The sequence below is a fragment of the Hyla sarda genome, chromosome 3 (genome assembly GCF_029499605.1).
Source record: "Hyla sarda isolate aHylSar1 chromosome 3, aHylSar1.hap1, whole genome shotgun sequence".
Taxonomy (NCBI): Eukaryota; Metazoa; Chordata; class Amphibia; order Anura; family Hylidae; genus Hyla; species Hyla sarda.
In genome coordinates this window covers 112,065,959-112,089,640 of record NC_079191.1, presented here as the reverse complement: position 1 = coordinate 112,089,640, position 23,682 = coordinate 112,065,959, and the positions used below count along the sequence as shown (strand labels likewise).

The following is a 23,682-nucleotide window of genomic DNA, read 5'->3' as shown; positions in this document are numbered from 1 at the left end:
AACAACATATACTACAAATGCATATAACATTGCTTAACTGTTTGTTCGCCCCAGGTCTTACATCACCAAACATCCATTTGTTTTTTGGATATGTAAACGCACAACATTCTTTGCTAAATGTCCCAATAAAGATATATAGATATGTATATAACATGGAGATGGTGATGTGGGCTGTAGAGGCTGCTCAGGGGGGCCGCGCTAGGATCAAGAGACAAAATCCACCCAAACCTCCTAAGACAGCAAAGGGAGATATGGCATCTCAGGAGAGATGGAGAAGCCGAGGGGCTGCTGAGACAATACCACTTAAATAGTTATAGGATAGCTGAATATAAATGCCCATTCAATAAATATTAACAACCGAACGTCTGAGGACTATCTAGTGTGATATGATTTCAGAGCAAAATAATAATTATATTCATTCCTGATTTCCTCATGCTTTTGTGACTTTAGACTACTACTTCCCCAGTTTGACAGTGGAGGAAGTTGTAGTCTGAGACGCACTATGCAAAGTCATCATACAATGTAATTCATTTGCATTGTATCTAAAAGTGCATAAAGAACAGCAACATTCGTCATGAAAGGGCCTTACTGTCAGTCAGTGGCGTCGCTAGGGGGGGGGGGGGGGGGCAGAGGGGGCCATGGCCCCCCCTAGATCAGGCCGTGCCCCCCCTTGTGCTACCCCAATTTAAAATAGTCGGGTCGGCAACCACTCATGGCACGCGGGGCTCCGGGCGACGAGGTGCTCACTCTGCTAATGGGGATCCAGGACACTTGTCCCGGATCCCCAGGCGAGCCAGCGCCGCTTTCAGCTGTGTGCACACACAGCTAAGCCTCCTCTCAGTGTGAGCCGCAGGACCTGCCGCTTCACTGAGAGGAGACCTGTGAACTCTTTCCCCACGCAGTGCAGGCGCCGATGACGTCACTCATCGGCGCCTGCACTATAGCGGGAGAAGAACGCAGCCCCCTGTGCTGCTGAGGAGAGCCTGCCTCTAGGTGAGTAAAAGGTTTATTTTTAATTTTTTAATCATCATGGGGGGGGGGGTTGATGATGTGGAGGAGGGGGGGTGGGGGGGGGGTTGATGATGTGGAGGAGGGGGGGTGGGGGGGGGGGTTGATGATGTGGAGGAGGGGGGGTGGGGGGGGGGTTGATGATGTGGAGGAGGGGGGGTGGGGGGGGGTTGATGATGTGGAGGAGGGGGGGTGGGGGGGGGGGTCGATGATGTGGGGGGGGTCGATGATGTGGAGGAGGGGTGGGGGGGGGGGTCGATGATGTGGAGGAGGGGTGGGGGGGGGGTCGATGATGTGGAGGAGGTGAGGGGGGGGTCGATGATGTGGAGGAGGGGTGGGGGGGGGGGGTCGATGATGTGGAGGAGGGGTGGGGGGGGGGGTCGATGATGTGGAGGAGGGGTGGGGGGGGGTCGATGATGTGGAGGAGGGGTGGGGGGGGGGTCGATGATGTGGAGGAGGGGTGGGGGGGGGGTCGATGATGTGGAGGAGGGGTGAGGGGGGGGGGTCGATGATGTGGAGGAGGGGTGAGGGGGGGGGTCGATGATGTGGAGGAGGTGAGGGGGGGGGTCGATGATGTGGAGGAGGTGAGGGGGGGGTCGATGATGTGGAGGAGGTGAGGGGGGGGGTCGATGATGTGGAGGAGGTGAGGGGGGGGGGTCGATGATGTGGAGGAGGTGAGGGGGGGGGGGTGATGATGTGGAGGAGGTGAGGGGGGGGGGGGTCGATGATGTGGAGGAGGTGAGGGGGGGGGTGATGATGTGGAGGAGGTGAGGGGGGGGGTGATGATGTGGAGGAGGTGAGGGGGGTTAGGATGTGCAGGTGAGAGGGGGATGATGATGTGGAGGAGGAGAGGGGGGTTGTGTACAGGTGAGAGGGGGGTGATGATGTGGAGGAGGTGAGGGGGGTTGTGTGTAGGTGAGAGGGGGGTGATGATGTGGAGGAGGAGAGGGGGGTGATGATGTGGAGGAGGAGAGGGGGGTGATGATGTGGAGGAGGAGAGGGGGGTGATGATGTGGAGGAGGAGAGGGGGGTGATGATGTGGAGGAGGAGAGGGGGGTGATGATGTGGAGGAGGAGAGGGGGGTGATGATGTGGAGGAGGTGAGAGGGGTGTAGGTGAGAGGGGGGTGATGATGTGGAGGAGGAGAGGGGGTGATGATGTGGAGGAGGAGAGGGGGGTGATGATGTGGAGGAGGAGAGGGGGGTGATGATGTGGAGGAGGTGAGAGGGGTGTAGGTGAGAGGGGGGGTGATGATGTGGAGGAGGAGAGGGGGGTGATGATGTGGAGGAGGAGAGGGGGGTGATGATGTGGAGGAGGAGAGGGGGGGTGATGATGTGGAGGAGGTGAGAGGGGTGTAGGTGAGAGGGGGGTGATGATGTGGAGGAGGAGAGGGGGGTGATGATGTGGAGGAGGTGAGGGGGGTGTAGGTGAGAGGGGGGGCGATGATGTAGAGGAGGTGAGGGGGGTCTTGTGTAGGTGAGAGAGGGTGATGATGTGGAGGAGGAGAGGGGGGTGATGATGTGGAGGAGGAGAGGGGGGTGATGATGTGCAGGTGAGAGGGGGGTGATGATGTGGAGGAGGAGAGGGGGGTGATGATGTGGAGGAGGAGAGGGGGGTGATGATGTGGAGGAGGTGAGGGGGGTGTACTTGAGAGGAGGGTGATGATGTGGAGGAGGAGAGGGGGGGTGATGATGTGGAGGAGGAGAGGGGGGTGATGATGTGGAGGAGGTGAGGGGGGTGTAGGTGAGAGGGGGGTGATGATGTGAAGGAGCACTAGCTACTTCCCTACCTGGCTACCTACCCAATTACCTGCTTGGCTACTTCCCTACCTGGCAACCTACCTAGTTACCTGCCTGGCTATTTCCCTACCTTGAAACCTACCTAATTACCTGCCTGGCTACTTCCCTATCTGGCTTCCAACCTTATTACTGGCTACCTACCCACCTACTTAGCCTCCTGGTTACTTACCTACATAGCTACTTACCTACATAGCAACCTAATTACCTAGCTAGCTAGCTACCCAGCTACCTACCTACATACATAGCTACCCACTTACCTACCTGGCTACCTACTTAGCTACCTTGCTACCTACCTATGAACCTCCTTATCTACATAGCTACCTACCTACCTAATTGGCTGCCTACCAACCTAGCTAGTCACCTATATCCAAGGACAATCTCAGCACACCAAAGTATAAAGTGCAGTTCAGTGGAGTTTATTCCATTCTAAACAGAGTTACAGAGCAGGCTACGATTCGTCGCTTCTAGTGCTTGGCATATTGCTCTTTAAGCAAATGTTATTTTGTAATTCTGTTTTCAAATTGCTGGTGTTTGGCGGTATATTTATTGTGACACTGCTGCTTTGTAGGTCCTAAAAAGCAGAACATCTGCTTGGACTTTGTATGTTTCCTTCACAATCATCTAGGTTGGTGCTTTAATCTCCTGTCACTGTATATGTGATGTAATATTGGCTATAGATTAATATCTCCAGTGTTCCGCACCTGCTGTTACACTTACGTTTTATTGTAAGACTATATTGATTAAAAATTAACTACCTGACTCTCATCCCATATAATTCTATGAAACTAAAAGGGATGCCAAAGCACATTAGTCCTTTTCAGTAAGTCATGTTTTTTGGGCCATTTTTAACACCTTTAAAGGAGTACACTGATTTCCTGTAAAAAAACAACAACATATACTACAAATGCATATAACATTGCTTAACTGTTTGTTCGCCCCAGGTCTTACATCACCAAACATCCATTTGTTTTTTGGATATGTAAACGCACAACATTCTTTGCTAAATGTCCCAATAAAGATATATAGATATGTATATAACATGGAGATGGTGATGTGGGCTGTAGAGGCTGCTCAGGGGGGCCGCGCTAGGATCAAGAGACAAAATCCACCCAAACCTCCTAAGACAGCAAAGGGAGATATGGCATCTCAGGAGAGATGGAGAAGCCGAGGGGCTGCTGAGACAATACCACTTAAATAGTTATAGGATAGCTGAATATAAATGCCCATTCAATAAATATTAACAACCGAACGTCTGAGGACTATCTAGTGTGATATGATTTCAGAGCAAAATAATAATTATATTCATTCCTGATTTCCTCATGCTTTTGTGACTTTAGACTACTACTTCCCCAGTTTGACAGTGGAGGAAGTTGTAGTCTGAGACGCACTATGCAAAGTCATCATACAATGTAATTCATTTGCATTGTATCTAAAAGTGCATAAAGAACAGCAACATTCGTCATGAAAGGGCCTTACTGTCAGTCAGTGGCGTCGCTAGGGGGGGGGGGGGGGGCAGAGGGGGCCATGGCCCCCCCTAGATCAGGCCGTGCCCCCCCTTGTGCTACCCCAATTTAAAATAGTCGGGTCGGCAACCACTCATGGCACGCGGGGCTCCGGGCGACGAGGTGCTCACTCTGCTAATGGGGATCCAGGACACTTGTCCCGGATCCCCAGGCGAGCCAGCGCCGCTTTCAGCTGTGTGCACACACAGCTAAGCCTCCTCTCAGTGTGAGCCGCAGGACCTGCCGCTTCACTGAGAGGAGACCTGTGAACTCTTTCCCCACGCAGTGCAGGCGCCGATGACGTCACTCATCGGCGCCTGCACTATAGCGGGAGAAGAACGCAGCCCCCTGTGCTGCTGAGGAGAGCCTGCCTATAGGTGAGTAAAAGGTTTATTTTTAATTTTTTAATCATCATGGGGGGGGGGGGGTTGATGATGTGGAGGAGGGGGGGTGGGGGGGGGTTGATGATGTGGAGGAGGGGGGGGTGGGGGGGGGTTGATGATGTGGAGGAGGGGGGGTGGGGGGGGTTGATGATGTGGAGGAGGGGGGAGGGGGGGGGTCGATGATGTGGGGGGGGGTCGATGATGTGGAGGAGGGGTGGGGGGGGGTCGATGATGTGGAGGAGGTGAGGGGGGGTCGATGATGTGGAGGAGGGGTGGGGGTGGGGTCGATGATGTGGAGGAGGGGTGGGGGGGGGGGTCGATGATGTGGAGGAGGGGTGGGGGGGGGGGTCGATGATGTGGAGGAGGGGTGGGGGGGGGTCGATGATGTGGAGGAGGGGTGGGGGGGGGTCGATGATGTGGAGGAGGGGTGGGGGGGGGGTCGATGATGTGGAGGAGGGGTGGGGGGGGGGTCGATGATGTGGAGGAGGGGTGGGGGGGGGGTCGATGATGTGGAGGAGGTGAGGGGGGGGGGGTGATGATGTGGAGGAGGTGAGGGGGGGGGTCGATGATGTGGAGGAGGTGAGGGGGGGGTGATGATGTGGAGGAGGTGAGGGGGGGGGTGATGATGTGGAGGAGGTGAGGGGGGTTAGGATGTGGAGGAGGTGAGGGGGGTTAGGATGTGCAGGTGAGAGGGGGATGATGATGTGGAGGAGGAGAGGGGGGTTGTGTACAGGTGAGAGGGGGGTGATGATGTGGAGGAGGAGAGGGGGGCGATGATGTGGAGGAGGTGAGGGGGGTTGTGTGTAGGTGAGAGGGGGGTGATGATGTGGAGGAGGAGAGGGGGGTGATGATGTGGAGGAGGAGAGGGGGGTGATGATGTGGAGGAGGAGAGGGGGGTGATGATGTGGAGGAGGAGAGGGGGGTGATGATGTGGAGGAGGAGAGGGGGGTGATGATGTGGAGGAGGAGAGGGGGGTGATGATGTGGAGGAGGTGAGAGGGGTGTAGGTGAGAGGGGGGTGATGATGTGGAGGAGGAGAGGGGTGATGATGTGGAGGAGGAGAGGGGGGTGATGATGTGGAGGAGGAGAGGGGGGTGATGATGTGGAGGAGGTGAGAGGGGTGTAGGTGAGAGGGGGGTGATGATGTGGAGGAGGAGAGGGGGGTGATGATGTGGAGGAGGAGAGGGGGGTGATGATGTGGAGGAGGAGAGGGGGGTGATGATGTGGAGGAGGTGAGAGGGGTGTAGGTGAGAGGGGGGTGATGATGTGGAGGAGGAGAGGGGGGTGATGATGTGGAGGAGGTGAGGGGGGTGTAGGTGAGAGGGGGGCGATGATGTAGAGGAGGTGAGGGGGGTCTTGTGTAGGTGAGAGAGGGTGATGATGTGGAGGAGGAGAGGGGGGTGATGATGTGGAGGAGGAGAGGGGGGTGATGATGTGCAGGTGAGAGGGGGGTGATGATGTGGAGGAGGAGAGGGGGGTGATGATGTGGAGGAGGAGAGGGGGGTGATGATGTGGAGGAGGTGAGGGGGTGTACTTGAGAGGAGGGTGATGATGTGGAGGAGGAGAGGGGGGGTGATGATGTGGAGGAGGAGAGGGGGGTGATGATGTGGAGGAGGTGAGGGGGGTGTAGGTGAGAGGGGGGTGATGATGTGAAGGAGCACTAGCTACTTCCCTACCTGGCTACCTACCCAATTACCTGCTTGGCTACTTCCCTACCTGGCAACCTACCTAGTTACCTGCCTGGCTATTTCCCTACCTTGAAACCTACCTAATTACCTGCCTGGCTACTTCCCTATCTGGCTTCCAACCTTATTACTGGCTACCTACCCACCTACTTAGCCTCCTGGTTACTTACCTACATAGCTACTTACCTACATAGCAACCTAATTACCTAGCTAGCTAGCTACCCAGCTACCTACCTACATACATAGCTACCCACTTACCTACCTGGCTACCTACTTAGCTACCTTGCTACCTACCTATGAACCTCCTTATCTACATAGCTACCTACCTACCTAATTGGCTGCCTACCAACCTAGCTAGTCACCTATATCCAAGGACAATCTCAGCACACCAAAGTATAAAGTGCAGTTCAGTGGAGTTTATTCCATTCTAAACAGAGTTACAGAGCAGGCTACGATTCGTCGCTTCTAGTGCTTGGCAAAGGTGAAGACAGGTCACTGAAACGTTGCTTGCTCTGTAACACTGTTTGGAATGGAATAAACTCCACTGAATTCTGCACTTCTGGGGAGGGCACTGGAAAAAATGCAGAAACTAAGATGTTTGTCTTGCAGATGCTGCAGTGATGGGTTTTGGCTGGAAGAAGTCGTCATGGTGGTCTGAGCCAGATGGAGAACAGAAGGAAAGAGGATGACGCCGACCATAAAAGATGTGAATTGTGAGTCAGTTAATGTAACTGTATTTATATTATTGTGCAACACGACTGGGGTCTGTATTATGCAGGGGGATGGGGTCTATTATGCAGGAATCTGATTCTGGGGTCTGTATTATAGTGGGGTCTGATTATGGGGTCTGTTTTGTGGTAAGTGGTGATGATTCAGGGGTCTGTATTGTGATAAGGTAAGGTAAATTAAACATGTTCTGCATGGTGTGTGTGTGTGTGTGTGTGTGTGTATATGTGTGTGTATGTATATATACATATATATATATATATATATATATATATATATATATATATATATATATATATACACATACACACACGTTTTAAAATTGCCCCCCCCACTTTTGTCACTGGCCCCCCATGTGCCCCCCCTAAATATGAATGCTGGAGACGCCACTGCTGTTAGTCATACAATCTATTATACAATTGACCAAAGGATCCCAAATTTAAATTCCACTGTGGATAAAATAAATAAAATAAAAAATAAAATAAAAAAGTAACAAAATAAATAAATACATTTAAATGTTTATTTTTAGGAATACAAAAAATAAATAAATAAATAAATAAAAAAAACTTTACAGAATTAGTATCCCTGCACCAATAAAGACCTTTCTTATAAAATTGATTTGCTGTGTTTTTGCTCCTTTCACCTCCAAGAAAAGTAATACATTTAATCAGGAAGCCCTATATGTCCTAAAATGGTACCATTGGACCCTGCAAAAATAAATCCTTAAGCTATATTGACAGAAAAATATAAATGTTATGGCTTTTGTAATGTGGAAACACAGGAGAAATTATGTTTGTTTTTTTTATATTTCATTTTATAAAGTGTTTTAAAATAAAAAAAAGTTTAATATCAGTCTGGTATCGATGTAATTATGCTGACCTGCAGGCCAGCAAAATAAAAACTGAAAAATGATGGCTCTTTGTATGCAGAGAGGAAACAATGAAAAAAGAGTTTTTACATCTGACAAAGTATTGAGACCCTTTGCTATTGCACTTGAAATTTAGTGTCAAATCAAATAGTTTTATTGAAAAAAAAGAACAGTACATAACAAGCATATAAAGACCCTTGCAGAGGAATGCACAATAAAAACATATTATGATCAGAGGGTAAAAAAGAAATCCACAGTCCTGAGCACCAAACATGGGAAATGGGGGAGAGGAGTGGTAGAGGAAGGATAAAAGAAACAAGGTCCAGAGATTAGGGAGAAGGCAATCAAAATAGTGCAGGTATGGTATACTATACATCATTATACAGTCATAGATGAAGATAAGAGGAGACATCACTAGTATGCGGGGAATCCAGCCACTGTTGCCACACCTTTTATAGGTTGATCCATGGAGTCAGCCCTGAGGGCAGAGAGTTTCTCTGATAGCATAGTGGAGTTAACACGCTCAACAACCATCGAGAAGGATAGTCAGCGACTGCCATCTCGATGCAACATGAATACGAGCGGAATGCAAGATGAATTGGCCCAGTTTAAACTGGGCAAATTTCATGGCTGGTAGCCTGTCCCCCAGTAGGCACACCTCAGGACAAAAAGGAAAATGCAATCCCATAACAGAGGAAATTAGGTCAACAACCCGTCTCCAGAAGGCGGCCACCAGAGGACAAGTCCACCAAACATGACCCATAGAGCCATCTGTCTGGCAGCCTCGAAAACACAAGGGGGTGATAGAAGGGTAAATCAAGGGCAGTTTAGTCTGGACATAAGTCCTATGGAGAACCTTAAGGGCTGTCTCTGCAAGGAAAAACTGCCAACTGCCTTTAGACAGCTGCATACAGTAGGCCTGCCAGCGGATAATAGAATGATCAAAGCCCAGTTCAGCCTCCTTCCCATTGTGTCATAAAGGGCAACTTCACAGAAGGGTCAGGGCTATTAATAGCAGAGTACACCATGGACAAGGATCCAGGAATAGAGTATAGAGGGCCAAGGCTTCAAAAGGTGTGGCAGTAAGAGAAGGTGTAATGGCTGACAACGACTTCAGATAGGAAAAGTCCTGAGAAGTCCGCAAGGACTCAGAGGTCAGTTGGGAGAATTTGGAGAGAAATTAGCGTCAGATTGAGACATTAGCGTCTTCCCATTAGCGTCTTCCAATCATGGATGGTGGGGAGCTTGGAAGAGGACCACCAGCAGAAGTCTCCAGGATTCAGGCAAGGCAGGAAAGCAGGGTTAGAGAGAAGAAGAAGAGCAGGAGACTGTAAGGATTGCAAGGAGTGCTTAAAGCGAGTGGAACACCAGATAAGCAAAGAGTAGTGGCAGGGGAAAGATAGGAGGTCAATGGGGTAGTCAACCACATGAGCGCCCGAAGCGAGCAAGGGGAAACTAGACTATTTTCCAGCGACACCTATTACGGATATCCCGAATGGGCATTGCACAGAAGCAATTGGGCCACTCGGGCAGCTTTGTAGTATTTATTGAAGTTGGGAACCGATAGGCTCGAAAGAGATTTGTGAAAGTACATGATAGACCGAGAGATGCGAGGTTGGAGACCTCAGACTGAAAGATTCGAGATCAGCCAGATGGAGAGGAATAGGGAGGGTACAGAGGAGGTAGAGGAGACGAGGTAAAAGTACCATCTTCACCAAATGAACACGACCAAGCCAGAAAATATGGGGTAGATCCCACCTAGCCATGTCTGCCCTTAGCTTAGTAAGTAGAGGGGGATAGTTCAGTCTGTAAAGATCAGAAAGAGAGGGAGGTGAATCCCAAGATAGGGAATAGACTGAGAAGGAGGAGGGAGGTCAAAATTAAGGGAGATCAACTTCTGGGTGAGCGCAGGAGTGCAACAGTATAGGACTTCAGACTTAGAACGGTTTATCTTCAGGCCAGAGACTAGAGAAAAGCGGTCTAGGAGGAAGAAAAGATGAGGAAGAGAAGAAGTCAGAGGAGAGGTAAGAGTAAGAAGAAGATCATCAGCAAAGAGGTTAACTTTATAAGAAGAAGAGGCAATCTGAACTCCCTTAACACCTGGGTGAGCTCGAATAAGGGAGGCCAGGGGCTCCATATCAAGCACAAACAGCGCTGGGAAAAGGGGGCAGCCTTGCCATGTACCCTGCTCAGCTCTTGCAATTTGGCTCTGAGGGTCTCCCATTTTTCTTAATCATCTTTGAGATGTTTCTGCACCTTGATTGTAGTCACCTGTGGTAAATGTTTTTGATTGGACATGGTGTAGAAAGACACAGCCCTATCTATATAGGGCTATCTACATCCAACAGCCAAGTCATGGGGGGAAAAGAACTGACTGCAAAGCTCAGAGACAGGAATGAGTGGAGACACAGTTTTGGAGAAGGGTACAGAAAAAAATCTGATGCACTGGAAATTCCCAATAACACAGTGGCCTCCATAATAGAAAAAATTTGGAACAACCAGGGCTCTTCCTAAAACTGTCTGCCCCAACAAACTACGTATCAGGGGTGAAGGGTCTTCATCAGACCTTTGTCTGGTCTGATAGAACCACGATTTTGGCCTCAACCTTTTTGGCCTCCATTTTAACATTGTATCTTAAGAGAACCAGGCAATGCTCATAACCTGTCCAATATGATCCCCACAGCGAAGCATGGTGGTGGCAGAATCATACCTGGGGGTGTTTTCAATAGCTGGGACAGGGAAACTGATCAGGATTAAGTGACAACTCTGTGAATGTCCTTGAGTGACCTAACAAGAGCCCTGACATGAACTCAATTGCACATCTCTGGAGAGACCTAAAAATGGCTTCCATCGACGGTTCCCATCCAACCTGACAGACCTTGAGAGGATCTGCAAAGAAGAATGGAAGAAAATCCCCAAATCAAAGGTGCTTCAGCTAAGTACTGAGTAAAGGGTCTGAATACTTATGTCAATGCAATACTTTAGTTGTGTTTAGTGCAAAATTATGGGGGACACTTGATTTTTTTCAAATTTTTGCATAAGGCCTTATCGAAATGTGAAAAAAAAGTTCAAAGGGTCTGAAGGCTTTCCAGATACATTGTACTGTGTATTGTTTTTTGCAGTGGCAGATGTCCAGCAGCATTGAGTTTGGGATTATTGAAACAACAAGGGTTTGATGAAGAAAACCCCCTGCCTCCTACACACGCTCACAATGTCACTGTGCCAGGGGCGGCTGCTGCTTGGGTTGACACAATTTCTCTCTTTGGGAGTAAAAAAGTAATCTTCATCTTTGATTTTATATGAAATATAAAAATGTAGATACATGGATTTGCTTTGACAATACCAGCTAAATTTAAAGAGCCCTTTTGTATTCTTTTGATAACATGTACAGGATACAAACATGGAATTTGGAATTGTCTACAGCCTCAATGGTGATGAGAATATGGCTCCCTCATTTCACAGAATGACATCCTTTTGCTATTAATCTTTCTTACTATAATCTGCAGAGTGATTCCAAAGGTGGAGTGTTGCTGTAACCCAATTAATAGCCAACTATTTTCCTCTTGGATGTTATTTTCAAAATATCTCTAAGAAGGACCGATACCCCCCAAAAATCAGCTATGCCTGCTCCATTTACAGAGGGAAATTGTATTGTAAAAAGACAGAAAAAGTTGAACCAAGTTACTATCCCCCCTCCCTGCTATAAATGGTCATAATACATGTCATTTTATTGCGGTTGGGAAGAAACTGAAGCAAAGAAAGTGTGAGTTTTTTTGTCACTATTCAGAAGGGCACTTTGGCAGTACTAATTGGACAACCTTGAACTATCCATGCAGCTCTCTGGTTGGCACTGCATATTCTTACTCCCTGCTCACACATTTTATGAAAGCAATCTGCTGGCCTGGTAATGTGGAGAGGGAACTTGCAAACTGTTAGGTAGAGCTCTCTGGAACTATAAACAAGGCGTTCCGGCTGGCACATTTAATATAGGCCCCTATGGTTGTGTTACTTGAGGCACTTTGTCTTGCTCTGTTAATAAGGACACTCTGGTAATGTTTATGGTGAAGTTTTGCCTCTTGTTTTAATATAAACGTCCAGCATGGAGGATGGGGGTGATTAACAAAAACATTTTTTAGACACTAGGAGGGAGCTGCATTTAAAACCTCACTGTGAATACTGCAAGTAAGCATCTATTAAAAACAAACTGCAAACAAATTAATATTTTTCTTTTTCTTGTGTCATGCGTAGATGAGCCTAGGGGAAATTCTGCAACCAGCCATTGAACTAGCTGAATCTGGATTTCCTGTGTCTGAAGTGAGTGCTTTTGAATGGAAGACCACAGCCCATAAGCTCCAGTCTCCAAGTAACAAATTTGGGGCTGAGCTTCTTATCAATGGACAATCTCCACAACATGGGCAGCTTTTCAGAAATCCATCACTGGCAAACACTTTTAAGGTACAAGCCAATATATTTATAGTCCATCTTCCACTTTTTTTTATCTATGAAAAATAATCCTGTATTTTTGCTAAAATGATCCATTGCATCTCTATGCTACAGTACAATCCATCCATCATCTAGTTGTGACATTTGCTATCTCCAGCATAGACCAAACCTCTGGTGAGGACAGTAATTTCAAAGAACAAGCGATTTTGTGGTCCTTAGAACCTATTTAAAATACAACCAAACACTGGATGTATTCTTATGCTCCTGGGACTGCCAGTGTCTGGATGTATTTTAAATAGATTGCATATAGATTTTCCTACCTGATTAAGGAGCCTTGTAACCTTTGCGAGGGTTAATATTCTCAAGGGCTCTAACACATGAAGGTTTTTACAAATATTTTATCCTGGTTATGTATTTTATTTTTGGAAGATATTAGGGTTCTGCTGACATATGTATTATGGCTTTAGTTTGTAACGGAAGCGACAACACTACAACGCCGCCTGGATTAATTAATTCATGGTTTCTCAAAAGAGTTTTCAAATGGAGAATGAACATGACTATAACCCCTCACTGGCACCAATATATACAACTGTATAGGATACCCATAATATTATTTAAATAAAAATAATAGTACCTTTTTAAATAAACATAGTAGTACCATACCATAGCTTCAGTTGGAAAGTATGACTGAACACAGAGCCATTGGCTCACTGTCCCATTACATCCTTTTGTAGGCCACAGGCTGCTTTATGCCTGTGGCCTACAAGATATCAGGCCAGTCAAGGACTTGAGCTTTCCAGTACAGGCACATGATATCACTGCACCACACTGCCTGCTCTGGGATGCTTATAGTAGGGAGAGGAGCCAGCCATGGGAATGAAGGAGAAAGGTGAGTTTATTTTTTTCAATATTTAATTGGCCTATCTACTATATTGTGGCACAAAGGGGGACCTAATCAATTATGTGGGGCACAAGGGGGGAAATAATAGTATGGTACACAAGGGGGCCTAACTACAGTATGGGGACACATAGAGGGACATATCTATTATGTGGGGGCACAAGGTGAGACCTAACTACTGTGTTGGGGCACAAAAGATGGTCTAGAGGTGAGGAGTCTAAGGTGGGGTTAGAAAGCCAATGAACCTAAAATGTTTGTCCCGCAGTTTTGCAAAAGCAAGTCATAGCGGTCTGGATCAGATTAGAAACACTGAAAAAGTGAATAACTCTGATAAGAGAAGACATACCTGTGAATCACTGCATGTAACTGCATTGTGCACACATCATAGCCTCCAGAGTGGGTATTCAGCTGTGTAGAGCTGGTGTCTACCACAATATGGTCACTGTGTGTGTGGGGGGAGGAAGCCACAACACAGTGCCAGAGCTATCACAAAACAGACAAAAAGGCTGCCCAATGTGGCTAATTAACTTATAATGAAGTCTGCTGACTTCCATTCATCTAGAATAACACGGAGGGTGATTGTAGAGTAATTTTGAGAACATGTATTCCTTGATGCTAGTAGCAATGGTGGGACAGATGAGTGTGTTTTTAAGTGCATATATTATCCACTTATTTCTCATCGGCTCAGCTCTTTGTATCTGTGGCTGGCTTGTCAACAAAAATATTCAGGAGATAATTTACGTCATTGATTGCTCAACTGCGTTATTCTTAGCTCTACCTTGTGATCTGTTAATAAGCACTTCCTTGTGTTTTCCTTTGGGATATCCACATTCTTTATTTAGAGTTGTGAAAGCAGAATTACGTATTAAGACAAATAATCGCTCAAGCCAGAAAAAAAAAACAAAAACATAAGAACAGCCATGAACCCAAATCTTCTTTACTTTTTCATTTCTAATATAGTTCTGTAATAGAATACAAAAAAGTGTAGGATAAGAAATTTTTTGTAATTTTTTCCTTCACTTGTAAGGATAGGGCCATAAATATTAGATTGGTGGGACCCAACTCTTAATATCTTCAGTATGTTGGTTAAAGGGAATGAGGCTTCAGAGAATGCCATGTCCCCTTCATGGTTTACCAGGCAGAGCTTCTATTAGTAGAGAATGTGTCTTGGATTACATCTTACTACAACTTTGTCTCAATCGAGTAAAGGAAACTGAACAATAATAATAGGTACAGCTGCTACTAAAATGTGTGCCTGGTAAACAATGAAGGGGACACAGTGGTGCATTAGACTGCTCGACAACAAGGTACCAAAAGAGGGACTCCCACCAATTTGATATTAATGGGCTTTCCCAAGGATATGCCTCCAGTTCTCAAGTCCCAGGTAACCACCTTGATATCATGTATTATCAACACTCACAGAAGGGCTAGAAGGGCCCTAAGAAATGGTGACTTCAGATTATGCCATAAAAATGCAATGAATTTGTCCAAATCAACTCTTTAGGATACCTTGACTTTTGTATTTAGAAAGACCATTTTACACCCGTGAACACATTTTTCTGTATCTTGTATAAGCAGGAATAAGGAAGCACTTAAAGAGTATTCCAGCCCTTGAAAATGTATCCCTATGTACCCAACCTCTAGGACCCCCTGCAATCTCCAGAATGGGGTCCCAACTTTCCCGACTGCATGAGGGGTGGGTTGGCATATGCTCTATGCATTGCCTATAGGAGCGCCGGGGATACCAGAGTACAGCGTTGCCACACATGCAAGCTGCCAAACTCTAACACGATACGGTAGTTAATGCCGTGGTTTATGTCCCTGGTGTTTACTATGGCATTGTAATGTGGTATGCAGGGTGATCATGTGGATACTTAGCTTGCAAGGTATCAAGTTTCTGATTTCAGAAGTAGTAGAGCTGTGATTTATAGTTGTTGATGGATAATGAGTTGTAGTGTCACATGGCAGGAACGGTGTAATCTATGTTGAGATATGTAGTCCCACAAACCACTACTTCAATAAAGCCAGAATTTGTACCAATTGAATGTGCCATGGGAAATTAATACCTAAAGCAAGGGTTTATATATATACCAACTTGTTCTTTACTTGGGAAGCAGATTCAATAAAGAAGAATGCAAATAATAATGGTAACTTGTCACTGTCACAGTCCCAGTGTTATTGGTAGCCTTGTGATTTGGTAGTATTAGACTTTTAGTCCTCCTGAGATGTAAGCTGATTATCTCCCTTTGTGGTTCGTGTAAGACTCAGAGGCTTATGACATTTCTGGCCTTGCATGTTTTCGACTGCACTCTAAAATGAGACCTTACTTGGCTTGACTTGTGACTAAGACCCCTTTTACACTGCCATTGCTCCCCATCAAGAACGGCTGTTAAAGTTTTTTTTTTTTTTTGTGTGACTTTAATGGCCGTTCTCATGACTGGGCACAATGGGCAACAATTTACTATTACTCTGCTTAATTCTGCTTTACTATACTTCTGCGCTCCCTCTGAAGGCCTGAGAGCTGCAGGATGTGATGTTCTCTGACCATGTTGTAACTGAACATGTGCTTAACCCCTTAAGGACGCAGGACGTACTCAAACGGCCCCTTTTCCGAGTCCTTAAGGACTCAGGACGTTTGAGTACGTCCTGTCAAATCCCGGCCCCCCGCCGCTAGCTGGAGGGGAGCCGGGGCCGGATGCCTGCTGAAATCATTCAGCAGGCATCGGGGCATATCGCCCCAATTCAGTCCAGCGATCTGCGGCAGATTCCGGGTCAATCGGGTCTCCAGTGACCCGGTGACCCGGAATTACAGGCTGTTCGGGGCCGTCTCCGACGGCCCCGAACAGCCAGAGCCTGCAGGGGTGAGGTGGCACTGGTGCCACCTCACGATCGCCCTGATTTGTCGGCCGGCCAACCAATCAGGGCGCCTGCTGCGGGTGTCACTCCCGCAACCCGCTCCGCCCCTCTTCCGGAGGACGTGAGCGGGTGCGGGACGTGCACCCCAGGTGCTGGGGACCCCGATCCCCGGCGTCAATGTTGGGATCGGGGCCCCAGGAGCGACGGCCGCGGCGGCGACGACGAGGGACTGACCTGTGCGGCTGGATCGTTGGAGGTGAGTGACAGCCTCCTGCTGTTGCTTAGCAACAGCTCCCAGCATGCAAAAAGGGCATGCTGGGACTTGTAGTTTTGCAACAGCTGGAGGCACATTTTTTCTATGGAAAAGTGTACCTTCAGCTGTTGTGTAACTACAACTCCCAGCTTGCACAAACAGCTAAAATGCATGCTGGGAGTTGTAGTAGTGCATCTGCTGGTTGCATAACTACAACTCCCAGCATGCCCGTTGGCTGTCGGTGACTGCTGGGAGTTGTAGTTTTGCAACATCTGAAGGCACACTGAGTTATGTAGCAAACCAGTGTGTCTCCATCTGTTGCATAACTACAGTCCCCAGCATCCCCATCCAAAGTAGTATGCCTCCAGCTGTTGCATAACTACAAGACCCAGCATGCCCTTCCGCAGTCCGTACATGCTGGGGGTTGTAGCTTTTGCAACAACTGAAGGCACACTGGTTGCAAAACACTGAGTTTGTTACCAAACTCAGTGTTTCACAACCAGTGTGCCTCCAGCTGTTGCAAAACTACAACTCCCAGCATGCACTGATAGACCGTACATGCTGGGAGTTGTAGTTTTGCAACAGCTGGATGTTTCTTCCCCCCCCCCCCCCAATGTGAACGTACAGGGTACACTCACATGGGCGGAGGATTACAGTAAGTATCCGGCTGCAAGTTTGAGCTGCGGCAAATTTTCTGCCGCAGCTCAAACTGCCAGCGAGAAACTACTGTGAACCCCCGCCCGTGCGACTGTACCCTAAAAACACTACACTACACTAACACACAATAAAATAAAAAGTAAAAAACATTACATATACACATACCCCTACACAGCCCCCCTCCCCAATAAAAATGAAAAACGTCTGGTACGCCACTGTTTCCAAAACGGAGCCTCCAGCTGTTGCAAAACAACTACTCCCAGTATTGCCAGATAGCCACTGACTGTCTAGGCATGCTGGGAGTTTTACAACAGCTGGAGACACCCTGTTTGGGAATCACTGGCGTAGAATACCCCTATGTCCACCCCTATGCAAGTCCCTAATTTAGGCCTCAAATGCGCATGGCGCTGTCACTTTGGAGCCCTCTAGTATTTCAAGGCAACAGTTAAGGGTCACATATGGGGTATCGCCGTACTCGAGAGAAATTGTGTTACAAATTTTGGGGGGTATTTTCTGCTTTTACCCTTTTTAAAAATGTAAAATTTTTGGGAAAAGAGGCATTTTAGGTAAAAAAAAATTTTTTTTTACATATGCAAAAGTCGTGAAACACCTGTGGGGTATTAAGGTTCACTTAACCCCTTGTTACGTTCCCCGAGGGGTCTAGTTTCCAAAATGGTATGCCATGTGTTTGTTTTTTTTGCTGTTCTGGCACCATAGGGGCTTCCTAAATGCGGCATGCCCCCAGAGCAAAATTTGCTTTCAAAAAGCCAAATGTGACTCCTTCTCTTCTGAGACCTGTAGTGCGCCAGCAGAGCACTTTTCACCCCCATATGGGGTGTTTTCTGAATCGGGAGAAATTGGGCTTCAAATTTTGGTGGGTATTTTCTGCTTTAACCCTTTGTAAAAAATTTAAATTTTTTGGGAAACCAAGCATTTTAGGTACATTTTTTTTTTTACATATGCAAAAGTTGTCAAACCCCTGTGGGGTATTAAGGTTCACTTTACCCCTTGTTATGTTCCCCAAGGGGTCTAGTTTCCAAAATGGTATGCCATGTGTTTTTTTTTGCTGTCTTGGCACCATAGGGGCTTCCTAAATGCGGCATGCCCCCATAGCAAAATTTCCTTCAAAAAAGCCAAATGTGACTCCTTCTCTTCTGAGACCTGTAGTGCGCCAGCAGAGCACTTTTCACCCCCATATGGGGTGTTTTCTGAATCGGGAGAAATTGGGCTTCAAATTTTGGGGGGTATTTTCTGCTTTAACCCTTTGTAAAAATGTAAATTTTTTGGGAAACCAAGCATTTTAGGTACATTTTTTTTTTTACATATGCAAAAGTTGTGAAACCCCTGTGGGGTATTAAGGTTCGCTTTACCCCTTGTTACGTTCCCCAAGGGGTCTAGTTTCCAAAATGGTATGCCATGTGTTTTTTTTTGCTGTCCTGGCACCATAGGGGCTTCCTAAATGCGGCATGCCCCCAGAGCAAAATTTCCTTCAAAAAAGCCAAATGTGACTCCTTCTCTTCTGAGACCTGTTGTGCGCCAGCAGAGCACTTTTCACCCCCATATGGGGTGTTTTATGAATCGGGAGAAATTGGGCTTCAAATTTTGGGGGGTATTTTCGGCTATTACCCTTTTTAAAAATGTAAAACTTTTGGGAAACCAAGCATTTTAGGGAATTTTTTTTTTTTTTTACATATGCAAAAGTCGTGAATCACCTGTGGGGTATTAAGGTTTACTTTACCCCTTGTTATGTTCCCCGAGGGGTCTAGTTTACAAAATGGTATGCCATGTGTTTTTTTTTGCTGTTCTGGCACCATAGGGGCTTCCTAAATGTGACATGCCCCCCAAAAACCATTTGTCGCTCCTTCCCTTCTGAGCCCTCTACTACGCCCGCCGAACACTTTACATAGACATATGAGGTATGTCCTTACTCGAGAAAAATTGGGTTTGAAATACAAGTAAAAATTTTCTCCTTTTTACCCCTTGCAAAAATTCAAAAATTGGGTCTACAAAAACATGCGAGTGTAAAAAATGAAGATTGTAAATTTTCTCCTTCACTTTGCTGCTATTCCTGTGAAACACCTAAAGGGTTAAAACGCTGACTGAATGTCATTTTGAATACTTTGGGGGGTGCAGTTTTTATAATGGGGTCTTTTATGGGGTATTTCTAATATGAAGACCCTTCAAATCCACTTCAAACCTGAACTGGTCCCTGAAAAAAAGCGAGTTTCAAAATTTTGTGAAAAATTGGAAAATTGCTGCTGAACTTTGAAGCCCTCTGGTGTCTTCCAAAAGTAAAAACTCATAAATTTTATGATGCAAACATAAAGTAGACATATTGCATATGTGAATAAAAAAATTTTTTTTTTGAATATCCATTTTCCTTACAAGCAGAGAGCTTCAAAGTTAGAAAATGCAAAATTTTCAAATTTTTCATCAAATTTTGGGATTTTTCACCAAGAAAGGATGCAAGTTACCACAAAATTTTACCACTATGTTAAAGTAGAATATGTCACGAAAAAACAATCTCGGAATCAGATTGATAACTAAAAGCATTCCAGAGTTATTAATGTTTAAAGTGACAGTGGTCAGAATTGCAAAAAATGTCCTTAAGGTGAAAAAGGGCTCAGTCCTTAAGGGGTTAAGAATCCTCCCCTATCCCTGAAGATTGGAGTGGAGACAGGAATGATTGGCTGAGGGGTGGACATGTGACAAATTACCAGATCTTTTACAGGGCAGATAAGGCATTTGGGTAGGGAATATTAACCACTTACACCTAAATCAGCTCAATGCATGCAGATCAATATAAGACATAGAAAAACATATTTGCATTTAAAAAGACAAACTTGAAAGAAAGCTGGAGACTTTTGGGGCTACAGCCACCTGAACAGTGTCCAGAGTAGCAAAAGTTGACACCACTCTGGGACACCACAATAACCTTAACTGATAACATCATGTTTACACCATAGTGTAGTCTACTAGCACAAGGTCTGGTAGTATCTAGTTATTTGTCTAGCACCACTGACTTGTACCTTTTTGCGCAGGATTTTGCTTTTGTTAAAAAAGCTTTTGGTTAAGTTGCAAGTTCCTGAGTAAAAATTAGTAGTTTCTGTAACCCTGCATATGTGGTCATTATCACCCCAGCGCTTGGCCCAGGAAGCTACTACCCTTGGATCGTGGAAGTCAACGCTACCCTTTTGTCATGAAAGTTATTGCCACACCATACACTTACTAAAACAAGACATCTTATTTTTTCTCTCACACAGTTTGCTAAATCTGGGCCATAGTACCTTCAATAGCTATTAAAAAGAATGGGAAACCTAAATTAGGCATTTACAGTTCTGCTACTTTGACTAGGGAAATTCCCAGGGACATTAAAATGTTAATAGAATGGTATGCAGAAATCTCTTCCTGGAGATGACATACATTGACAGCTTAACCTTTCTATAGACATGTATTCATATTACAACTACTTTGTGCAGCACATATGAATGAATCACTTGAAAGTTACTTTGCCCCAGGCTCCATAGAGATATGTAACTGTACATACATTTAATTTACTTTTCTATTTATCATTTATATTTTGTGAATAAATCATAGCGTCTGTCAATATAACCAATAACTTCTTGGAAAATCCGGATGAATCAGTGACCTGCTACATTTTATTATTGTTCCTATGAAACCTAAATGTAATAAAAGTCCTTTGTGGTCATATGAGTGAATAAGGTATTATCAGATTATCTCTGCCATACAAACTGTAATGTACGTGCTCAGGTAATCTTAAGAAGGCGTCCTTTATCTCAAGATTACAAAAGTGGAATTTATGACGGATGTAGGGTACAACGTGATAAGGGTCTATTCAAAATGTGTACATTAAAGGTTATTTTAATATGTATACACCGGATAGATGCTTCTAATGTTCGTGGGTGTATAGGTACAAAGTGGCAACCATTACCATATACAGATTTTCTTTTACCAGATGCCTTTGTATGGACTAGCATTCTCAATTACACTATTCCATACACTGAAAAAGAAGGCTATACAGTGGTCCCTCAAGTTACAATATTTAAGGAAATCAGTCATCAGAATCACCCGCACTAAACCTGTTACACAGGCTTGTAGTGCGCGTGATCCTGATTAAAACGCTTCTTACGTGGTCAAAAATGGTTCAGCTGTTCTTCAGATATCTATATCTTTAGTTTTCTGTTATTCCCTGGCTTGGGACTCAGTGGGAGGTCTTATCATCTCGGACTCGGCTATACGTAATTCTAGCTGGGCAGAGCGGCTGCCCGGCCCATGAATATTCATGAACTTATCCTCGTAGTCTAATTCCTTTTTCTAGGTCTGGTGGGGAGGGCCGCGCATGCGCCGCGTTCCTTACACCCGGAAGCGGGGCTACATGAGTGAAAAGCCTGGGGGGAACGCCACTTCCGGGTGTACGTAATGCGGCACATGCGCGGCCCTCCCCACCAGACCTAGAAAAAGGAGTTAGACTACGAGGATAAGTTCATGAATATTCATGAGCCAGGTAGACGCTCCACCCATCTAGAATGACGTATAGCCGAGTCCGAGATGATAAGACCTCCCACTGAATCCCAAGCCAGGGAAAAACAGAAATCTAAAGATATAGATATCTGAAGAACAGCTGAACCATTTTTAACCAGGTAAGAAGCGTTTTAATCAGGATCACCCGCACTACAAGCTGACAGATTTCCTTTAATTGGTTCAAGGACGACCATTGTATGTTGAAACCATTGTATGTTGAGACCATAACTCTATGGAAACCTGGTAATTGGTTCTGAAGTCACAAAAATGTCATCCAAAAATAGGAAAAAGTAAGGATTAAACAAAAATAAGCAGATAACTAATATAGATAAAGCAAATCCTTACATATAAAAGTAATAAAGAGCTGCTGGGAGCTGTAAATCACTGTCTATGTAGAGGACAGGAGATTCTTCAGGGTCCTGTACAGTAAACACAATGTTCTAAAAAAGTAACATGGAGCTGCCCTTACCTGGTGTCCAAAGGAGCAGCTAACCCTGGTACAGGTAAAGTGTACAGGACATGTAATACCTCCCTGTACTGTAGGGGGCATTACCAGACACCAGTCAGTGCATGCACTTCAGTAATACGGGGGTTTTACCAGTGAATGCTCATTCTGATTGGTCAGTTCTTCCAGCCATTGATATGTTTCACAGATCTGGACTGTCTGTACATTGTATGTTGAGTCTGGTTTCAAGTTACAAAGGTCCAGAAAAGATCATTGTATGTTGAAATTATTTTATGTTGATGCCATTGTAAGTTGAGGGATCACTGTACTAGCCCATTAGAGGCCAAATTGTCTACTTTAAGTGAATGAGACCCTGTAAAAATCTTTGGTGTGTATGCTGGGACCTTTCGTGTCACACACAAATAAAAAGAGATATGGCAGACACAGGATGAATACACCCTAAGCAGATTATAACTGAAGTATTACAGTCTGTGTATAGGAAACACCTCATCTTCTGGTATCTGTATGTAAGACGAGGTTTACAGGGAAGAAGATTTGTATGTCATTTAATTAACATATGATCGCTGGTAGATAATGGACTGCTATCTGTGTCTATTAAGAAGCCTAGTATTTGCCACACATTGAAAGAGGTGTTCTTTGTATTCACTGTTGCACAGTGCTTTGTTTATGTATATCAGTAGTTTGGCATATTTCTGTATATCGAACACACCTGTTAATAAACACTTCCTGTTTTCTATGAAACTACTTCCCACTGTTAGGGCCCTTTTACACAGGCCACAGAAATGAGTGGCTGTAGATTCCCTCGTTCCTAATACTTGGTCCGTGTAAAAGTGCCAGCATTTCGCCCAAGAAAAAGAAAACGCTTTTTGGTAGGCTGATTGGATATTTTGTGCTAGCCTTTCAATCATTGTGTAAATGTGGGATGTGCGGCTGGCAAGTTAAAATCTCAACTAGATCGGTGCTTATTATAGGGACCTGCCCAACCTGTGTAAAATGGCCTTTACTTCTCCTGATCATGTATAAACAACTGTAAGACTAGGTTTACACTACGGAATTTCTGCCTGCAATTCTGCTTTAAAATTACAGGCAGGAATTCCGCTTACTAAAATTGTATAGTGAAAAAATTCTCACTTTGGAATTTGTGAACGGAATATCTGCTTGAAAATTTCCGCCTGAAGAATGGCGTTGCTCGTGGAACACATTGCAGTCTATTGGGGACTGCAATGTCTGCGCTGGCCGCACTTGTGAACCTAGCCTTAGGGTCTATTCACACAGCAGAATATTTGCTTGCGTAATTCCACCTCAAATTAAAGACCATAGACTTATATGGGATTCCGCACTCCCGTTCACACTCCCGAATTTCCTCTTGCAGAATTCTGCAATCGGAAATTCAGAAGTGTGAATGGGAGTGCGGAATCTGATAGAAGTCTATGGGCTTTATTTTGAGGCAGAATTCCGCAAGCGGAAATTCTGCTGTGTGAACAGACCCTTACCATGCTCCTCAATAAGATGTGTCTCTACAAACTCGGACATTGGCAGCACTGACTGGACTTAGCCAGACTGTTTAGGGACACCCTGTTGACTGGTCAAATTACTCA

The 23,682-nt window shown here is 45.6% G+C and overlaps 1 protein-coding gene across 3 annotated transcripts in view; it reads left to right on the top strand.

Annotated features, from left to right (window-relative positions):
* Nucleotides 1-23,682, top strand: part of LOC130361626 (glutathione hydrolase-like YwrD proenzyme) — a 115,806-nt gene that overhangs the window by 30,509 nt on the left and 61,615 nt on the right. For all 3 annotated transcript variants that reach the window (XM_056564859.1, XM_056564858.1, XM_056564857.1), the window contains exons 4-5: nt 11,092-11,245; nt 12,218-12,424. In XM_056564859.1, the coding sequence (XP_056420834.1) occupies nt 11,092-11,245; nt 12,218-12,424 (361 nt within the window). The remainder of the gene's footprint in view (nt 1-11,091; nt 11,246-12,217; nt 12,425-23,682) is intronic.